The 8,363-nt window shown below is 51.9% G+C and overlaps 4 protein-coding genes across 4 annotated transcripts; 2 read left to right on the top strand and 2 right to left on the bottom strand.

Moving 5' to 3' along the window:
- Window positions 1-458: 458 nt before the first annotated feature.
- On the bottom strand, window positions 459-1,694 carry J4E93_008784 (uncharacterized protein; the record flags this gene model as incomplete). Its single annotated transcript, XM_049346682.1, has 1 exon — window positions 459-1,694. The coding sequence occupies one exon, from the start codon at window positions 1,692-1,694 to the stop codon at window positions 459-461; it is 1,236 nt and encodes a 411-aa protein (XP_049196102.1).
- Window positions 1,695-2,251: 557 nt separating this feature from the next.
- Window positions 2,252-3,470, top strand: J4E93_008783 (uncharacterized protein; the record flags this gene model as incomplete). Its single annotated transcript, XM_049346681.1, has 3 exons — window positions 2,252-2,846; window positions 2,898-3,109; window positions 3,162-3,470. 3 exons carry the CDS (start codon window positions 2,252-2,254, stop codon window positions 3,468-3,470), a joined length of 1,116 nt encoding a protein of 371 aa, XP_049196101.1.
- A 660-nt stretch (window positions 3,471-4,130) lies between these two features.
- Window positions 4,131-4,922, top strand: J4E93_008782 (uncharacterized protein; the record flags this gene model as incomplete). Its single annotated transcript, XM_049346680.1, has 2 exons — window positions 4,131-4,544; window positions 4,908-4,922. 2 exons carry the CDS (start codon window positions 4,131-4,133, stop codon window positions 4,920-4,922), a joined length of 429 nt encoding a protein of 142 aa, XP_049196100.1.
- Window positions 4,923-6,886: 1,964 nt separating this feature from the next.
- Window positions 6,887-8,182, bottom strand: J4E93_008781 (uncharacterized protein; the record flags this gene model as incomplete). The annotated part of the gene is made up of 1 exon (XM_049346679.1): window positions 6,887-8,182. The coding sequence occupies one exon, from the start codon at window positions 8,180-8,182 to the stop codon at window positions 6,887-6,889; it is 1,296 nt and encodes a 431-aa protein (XP_049196099.1).
- Window positions 8,183-8,363: the final 181 nt, after the last annotated feature.

Here is an 8,363-nt window from a genome sequence, read left to right as displayed (position 1 = left end):
TTTTGCAAGTCAGCAAAATGTCGCCGAATCTCTTCGCAATGCTCTTTCGCAAGCTGTCTTTGTATATCTGCTTCATTACAACTTGAAGCGATCTCAGGATGCGCATATTCTGGATGTTTGTACTTTTCGCTACCGCATGTAGGACAGCAAAAGACGTCGGTTAGCCATGCAAATGCTTCGGTACCGCAAGTGCTGCATATCATGTAGTCGATGACTGTGTCGGGGTAGATGTTGTAGTACGACATTATGTTCTACATGTACGGTGCGCGGTGGTATCTTAGTTAACTGTGTAGTGGCGAGAATGGGTTGTGGGCAAGGAATCATGTGCTGGCTGCGGTCGTACCTAACACGTTGGCTTTGCGTAGAGACAGCCGGCTAGTGACAATACAAGCATTCCATCGGTGGCATCATAATACAATTCGTTAAATGCATGTATCGCTGAAAATGATGACAGCTATCTACACTTGCCCGTCTCCGTCTTCTTGGTCTGAGCCCGGCTTGTGGCCGTGCCCTTCAATATCCTCCATGTCTTCATCCATACCGGGCCACAGGACTTTCTTCTGTAGCACACCCTTCATATTAAGTACCGCCACCCAGATCCACAGCATCACCAAAATAATGGTCATTGCGCTGCACACGCCTTTGATGCCCGGGCTGTCCAGTGCGTTGGCGATGTAGATGAGGGCGATGGTCATTCCAGCGTTTGGGAAGATGAATCCCCAATGATTCAAGGTAAAGTGAGACTCCTTAGCACTGATGACAATGCTGATGGTGGCGATGGCGGAGAACCAGAAGGAGATTAGCCACAAGAAGATCCCCACGATAACTCCGAAAGCCTTGAAAGCATCACCAACCGGAAAGGATGTAATGCCCAGCAGATGTTCGGGGACGTGCTTCGGTGCCTGCATACCAAGTGAAATGCATGCGTTCGCAGTGTATGCAGCCGGACCAACAGCCACATACATGCCGGGTCGTTTGGGTATCTCGGGAAGATTGCTGTTGACCAAGCGCGTGAAGTAGAGGGTCAACATTAGGAACGCGATAGTCCAGCCCAAGCCCTGAAAGGTTACGCTGCCGATGAAGATGTTGAAGCCAGGCCCAGGTGGCTGACTCTTCAACAGTGTACCACCCAGAACTCCAAGGACAAGGAAGGGGTATACCGGTAGGATCCAGGCGGGCATTGCGTCGGTAACAGGAAGCTCACGTCGGTCGAAGATAACGTGGTATTGGAAGACGGCGACCAAGATGACGATGGCCGCGTATAACCAGAAGAGTATTTCCAACGTCTTGATGAGCCATGGTCCTGAAGATGGCACCCCGTACAGCTCGATGCAGTAGATGATGAGTGCGATGGATACGAAGAATGCGCCGAAGAAGAAGCTTTCGTGTGGGTGGTGTAGACTGAGCTTAAGGGATCCACGGTTGTGGATGAAACGGTAGGTGATGCATGCGCTAAACGCAAGGAACAGAATGATATCCAAGATGAAGAATATCTTCCCAATGGTCTTTAATCCGTGGAAGCTGTATGGCTGCTGCCCGAGAAGTGTCGCAATGGCGCCGGTGGACATAGTGCACTCAAACCACGACCAAGTAAAGTGATCTAAGCGCTTCTTCCATGGCAAATATTTGGGGTTGTAGTCTTCTCGTTGCGCGGGCCGGGGGCGCCGTTTGATGGGTCTGGCACGGGCAGTCATGTTGTCGGTAGAGGAGGTGCCTGAACACAACGAAGTCGTTGATTCGGGTTGCGAGGATGATGGGCGCGACGGGGACATGGTATCTTATCGACGACGGGGGATGGCCGTTGACAGCGAAGCAAATGCCATATTGCTTGACGTCAATTTGGCATTTTCTTCGATGCGATTTGGCTCGATGCCAAGCGAGAAAGTCAAGCTGTCATGCCTTTTCCAAGCCTGCATCATCATGCCTGAGGCCGGATTGGGTTTAGCGCGCGCTGATCTCAGCACAGGTCGAGCGAAAGAGGTCTTGCCGCCCCTCGATGCTTGAGCCTCACAGATCACTAGACGCAACTGTTACAGCCATCCTGGAAGTTTTCACCATGCCAATATTGCCCATGCCCCGAACTTTACCATGTTTAGCGTCCATCCGCGTTCTGTGGAGCCCTGGGGAGCTCCGCGGTGATGATGCATCTATGACGTCGCGGCTACAGCTAGTGCAGCATTCACGATCGCGACTCAGACCCATGCAAAGCCAACCCTTGGCCCTGGGCATTCATTAATTACTAGATTTTGAGATGTCGCTTTCTAATGTGTACGATAACGCAAAGCGCGCTCTTTCTTCAGCTCCGCCAAACGACTCCTACCTTCGCTGGGATGCGCCGGGTGTGGAGACGCCAAAACCCAATGAAGATGAGACCGCTAAGAAGATTGGAGAGATGATGAACAGGATGCAGCAGCACAACTTCGATCAGCATCGACATGCTTTTCGAGCGACACACGTCAAGACGCAGGGTATTGTCAAGGGCAAAATGACCGTGCTTCCGGACCTGCCGGCCCACCTACAACAAGGCCTTTTCAAGACACCTGGCAAGATCTACGATGTCGCGGCACGATATGCTAATGAACCTGTCTTTCTTCAAGCAGACCAGCAGCCAGGGCCTCGCGGTCTGGGAATGCGAGTATTCGGTGTGCAGGGTGAACAGCTCCAAAGCTCTGACCCTGAGGCCAGTACGCAGGATGTGTTCTTCAATAACGCTCCGTCGATCGAGTTGACCGATATCGATACTTGTCTTGAGATCATGGAACTGAGGGAGAAGTACTTTGACAGTCCCTTGAAACTGGCCGCAGCGACAAAACGAAGGACAGATGCTATCAAGCAAAGTGCGCCTGGTAGGCTACGTGCTGTTTCTGAATGATATTCGTCTTGACTCATTGCGCTAGGTATGCTCCCGAATACGAACACAATCAGCCACTCGTTCTACACTCAGAGCGCATTTCGTTTTGGCGAATGGTATGGCCACATGGCGCTCTTCCCAGTACTCGACAATATGAAGCAACGAGAGGAGAAAGTCAAAGGTAGTGACTCGCGAGAGGCACTTCGCGATTGGCTGTTGGAGTACTTTGCTGATAATGGCGCCAAATACGAGTTCAAAGTCTGTCTCGACAACGCCTAATTGTTGTCGCTTTTGCTGATGTCAAGTGCAGATTCAGCTCGGTACTTCACCTGCTCATCACCCGACCGAAGACGGCTCAGTGGTATGGGACGAAGCTACGGCGCCATATCAGACCATCGCAACAATTGAATTCCCACCTCAGGATGCGTTGAGCGCCCAACGAAGAGTCTTCTGGGAGGACATGATGAAACTGAACCCATGGGATGGACTGGTGGCACATCAGCCACTGGGTAGTATCAACCGTTTGAGGAAAACGGTCTACGAGATGAGCAGGAAGAAGCGTGAAGCTGTGAACGCTACGCAAACCAAGGCGGTCCACAGTGTCAATGAGATACCATGAGCATCGTAACGTTATTATACACCAGTGTGACGAAGTCTCCAGCTCAGCTGAGCGGTGTCATCTCACTCTCGCCCAGTCCAGGCAAGAAGCTCTGCAACAGCCAACGTGTAACGCTCGTATATCCAACATCTCATTTCATACTTATTATGCGAACAGAGCGATATGGTTTCACTTCCCCGCTCTTTCCTACTGGTACCCACTATCCGGTCATTGCTACACGCCGTTGTATTTAGCTTACCGTAATATACGAGCTGTCTTAGTGTACAAAACCCATACCCAAACGGCTGGTACGCCTCACGTAGCGTGAGTGCCTCAGCTGACACCAATAAGCGTACCCCCAGACGTGGGACCATGTGATTGGTATCTGCATGCCGGTGCGCATCATTGGAGGCCGAAAATAACTGGCCAATCATGAAAGATCGCCACCAATACTCTAACGAAGAACTTCGTTTGCTGTCGGTTACTCGGTCGCACCGGTGCATTGATCCTCGTGGGATGTAGACAAAAGTAGCGAAAGGGTTGCTGCATACACGGAAAGCGGTCACGGCCACGCTGTGCGTGGAGTGTAGTCACAGTATAAGAGAGCTCTCACAGTTGTCCTTGCAACAACCGTCCACCTCCGATCTCAAACTCGGTCTTCAGTCGGCATCGTTCTTCAAAATGCTCTTCAACGCACTTACCATTACTGCACTGGCCGCATGCGTCAATGCCGCCGGTCGCGCCATCGTAACCAACCACTGCACCGATCCAATCTACCTCTGGTCTGTTGGCAGCAGCATGGGCGACCAGAACACCATCTACCCGGAATCATCCTACAGCGAGCCCTTCCGCACCGACCCCAAATCTGGTGGCATCGCTCTCAAGATCTCGTCCATCGAAGGCGGAATCTCCAAGCCCAACGTCAGCCAGACCATCTTCGCTTACAACCTCGACGTCAACCAGGTCTGGTACGATATGAGCGACATCTTCGGTGATGGCTTTGCCGGAAAATCACTGACGCTCAAGCCGACGGACGCTACCTGCGAAAGCATCGTATGGGCTTCAGGCGAGCCACCCGCGGGTAGTCAGATTAAGGTCTGTGGGGCTGAGACGGACTTGGAGCTGACATTTTGCACGCCGCCGCCGCCGTCGCAGTGCTTGCCCGCTTGGTCTCCTTGCGGGACGAACGCGCCTCCGGGTGAGACGAGGCTGTGCTGCACGCATTGCATTGGTAATCATCACTGTGTCCAGGCTCCAGGTTCTTGAGTGGATGCGTTGCAATGTCGAGGTGGATGAGAGTGGATGAAAAGCCGGATATCCGTTCTTGACGGAGGAGAAGGGACTTTCGAGGTGATGTTTTCATTGATACTTAATTTTGCGGTTTAACACGTCACTCATTAAGACTTTAATGGATTTAATACACTATCTAGGACTCATGTTTTGCTAATCCTTCACCAGAGCCTTCCTCCCTAGTGCTTTTCGATGTTGACAATCGTTGCATTTGATCTTATGTTTCCAGGCCAGTAAACCACTGAAGCTTTTTGCTTAAGATAGTTTCAGTATTCACTCGAAGATCTCGCAAATCTCTCCATCAGCTAGAGTGACAATAGGAATCCCTGCCCTCTTCGCCATATTCGGAAATTTTGCCACCATATGATCAGGCGGGGCCAAATCGCCGCGCCAATGCACCTCTAACCGTCGTAGATCTTTCAGAGGCGCAAATTGGCCCATAAGATAGTTGTCTAGTGAGACCAGCGTATCATGATCCGCTTGATGAATCGCGAGGGTATCCACACCCGCCAGGATAGGGTAATGGTTCAGGGTTGGGCCAGACTCGACTCCGAGGATCCGCAGATTAGGTAAATTCTTCATGAGGGCTAGCAGGTTCTGTGCAAACCTTCCTCCGCTCCTGGAGAAGGTTTCTCTTGTGACTATGATTTTGAGGGTATTGACGTTAACCCAGCAGCCCTCGTGCACTGTTGGAAATGCTGTACCTCTATCGTACTCAAGAGTGAGGTTGGTGAGAGTGGAAAAAGGAATCGCGCTGAGACCTTCAAACCCAGTAGAAAGTGCGAGTGACGATATCCTGGCGGGTGACAACCCCTGTTTCAAGGGTGTGAGGTCGAACGCTAAATCCCAGAAGCGATCTTTGGGATTTTGGGATTCTACAAAACAACGTCTTGTGTACAGTTCCACGGTCTGGAGTTTGGGAAGTGCCGCAAGAACGAGGCCGCACACTGCGGTCTCTGAAGGAGAAATGAAGTTCTTCATGAATGACTCCTTCTCCTCCACCGATAGCTGGAGTAACTCAGCAATGTTACCCAGATTCTTCTCACAGCTACCACAATTGCAGAGCCGGTCTTTCTCGTAGTCGTATGGAATCCTAGCTGGCGACTCGTGCCAGAACCAGACTGCCAGGCTGCGCACACGGACGCCAAGCTCTGGCCGATGGGTTATCGTACGTAGAAAGGGCGCCAAGAAAGAAGGGGCCCTCGTCTTCAGCAACCGCGAGCGGTATGGCTGAGGTAGGGAAACGTCGCGATACAAAATGGCTTGGGCTATTGGGAGCAGCCGCTTGCATGTCAGACTCGTGAAAAGTATACTCTGGAGTTCTGCCCCATGCCTCCAACGCGCCTGCTCAGTTTCTTGTGCCACTTCTCGGACCGCTCCGTATCTGCTCCCATACGGGCGATCACCATACCCTTGTTCTATGAGCAGACGCTTGGTAGGCGCAAGGTACTCTACTATTCGCAACAGCAGCTCGTTGGGTAAACGCAGAAGACGGCTGTCATCTGGTTTTCGCGTTGGTGATGAGGACTGATCGATGCGCAGGTAATCAAAACACTGAGCCATGGAGTCATCGGAGTCATCGGAGTCGCACCAATCCCTCCGCGCGGGTGCCATTTGATCGTAGTGGTGGAGGATGGAAGTAGAAATGTATTTTCAGGTCTGACTGTGGGGATTGTGATCAGCTCGCACAGAAGTGAGAATTTCCAAGCGCTTTTTCTACTTGACAAGCGCACCAATAGGTTTGCGATTCTCTCCTCCGTTGCTCGTGACAAAACAATGTGTGTCCTCAAATCAGGCAGACACAGAGCTGTAAACTCGGCCCCGCGGGACATTAGGCCTCCAGGGCCGCGATTTGGGGCAGGCTATACCGGATTCGGCATAGATCAAGATAGGGGAAGGGGAAGCGTCACGCAACATCTCTCTATTCCACTTCGCAGCTATTGCACGCAACAATATTGCCATGGCAATTTTGAACTCTATTCAGATCGAATCACTTTACGCCAGCTCTTTACATGCGAGCGAGACTGCTTTGCTTGTTCCCCACTGCAAGATGACCCTTTCCAAGCACAAAGACCGCGAGCAACAACAAGAGTAGCTACGCAATACCACGCATCATCCGTCACCATATACACCGATCCAACAACACTCTAGATCATAACCGCATCTCCATCAGCGTCCCACTCAACCTCCACCCTATCCATCGGATCCTGATGCACGCCAAAAGGTCCCATCGCTTTCTTCCAGCACACGTACTCCGCACGATGTAGCACATCCGGCTCGGCCTTCAATCGCCACGGCGTACCACCATCCGACTCCCACGTCGACATAGTCCACGGCGGGAAGTAGAGATACACCGCAATCTCAGCGTCGCGACAGATTTTGCGTACATCGTCGATTGGATCTAGACAGTTGTCTAGTTCGGCGCTGAACCTGGTGTTGTCTAGATGTTCCATGTGATAGGCTTCTATGCGCGTGAGGTTGGGTAGGTGGAGCTTTTTCTTAGCGAGACAGAGCGTATTCAGGAAGTTGGCTGTGATGTGCGTCGCCTCGCTGATGCGCAGGACTTCCAGCGTCTTTGGGAAGATCTCCGCTGGGTCCGCATTTGGCAGTCCTTGTCGTATGATTCCATGGCCTTGTATCGCCTTCATAGTCAGACCGACTTCCCTCAGGCTCTCGAAGCGGCGGAGGTCGAAGACCGTGGTCACGCTGTGGGAGTACCTTATCGCTGTCATGTCGCTCGGTATCTCAAGGACTGTCAGATGAGGCAGCTTGGCTGTGAGTGCTCCAAGCAAGAACTTGTGCTTCCACTCGTATGGTAGTGTATAACTCGCGCGAGCAGATGCAGACCGCGTACTCGCGAAGAGAGGGAAGTCCATGAGCCATGTGTCGCCGAGTTTTAGCTCGCGTAGGTTGGGTAGTGCGCAGATGAGGACACCAAATAGTGCGGGGACGATGTCATCTCTGATAGCTTCTAGCCAATCCTTTGCATGACGTTTGTTGGTAGCGAAGTGATTGATCATGACCCCACATGCTTCCAGAAACTCAGCGTCCTGCTTTATGTGCTCCGGAGCAAGGACCGCGTTATATTTGGGTTGGGTGAGATACACTTGTACCCCAGTGCGAGTAGTATGTTGGGTTCTGGTTGTCCTACCTTCACTCTTGCTCCAAATCTCTAAGCTCTTGACCTGACCGAGCAGGTGCGACCGGTAGCCCAGTTCTGACATGTACCGATCGATAAACGCGAGATTGAACCTTGGTTCTTTGAGTAGCCATTCTTGTGCGACAGGTCGCCATCTCTTGGACACAAGCGCAAGGCTTGCAAGATCACAGTTGCGACTTAAATCCGTGAACTGTGCGCCGATGTTAAGAAGCAGCTCTTCAGGAAGATCGCCAATGGTCTTAGGTATGCGAGGTGAATGTGAGGATACAGGTGGTCGGAACATGATGGGGAGGCTAGAGAGATTCGGGCTGTAGCAAGATATGGTGGGGTAGGCGCGAGGCTGAGATGTCAAATTAGGCAGCGGCGATGAGTGGTTGACTGGCGCACAGGCAGCGATAGGGTATCATCGACGGGTAACAAGCTGCCAGAATATACGAATGAGCTTGTGCTGCGGTAGAGGTTGG

Source organism: Alternaria ventricosa (genome assembly GCF_023758065.1).
Source record: "Alternaria ventricosa strain BMP 2768 chromosome Unknown scaffold_18, whole genome shotgun sequence".
NCBI lineage: Eukaryota > Fungi > Ascomycota > Dothideomycetes > Pleosporales > Pleosporaceae > Alternaria > Alternaria ventricosa.
The sequence above is the reverse complement of the archived record's forward strand: the minus strand, read 5'-3'. Positions and strand labels throughout refer to the sequence as shown.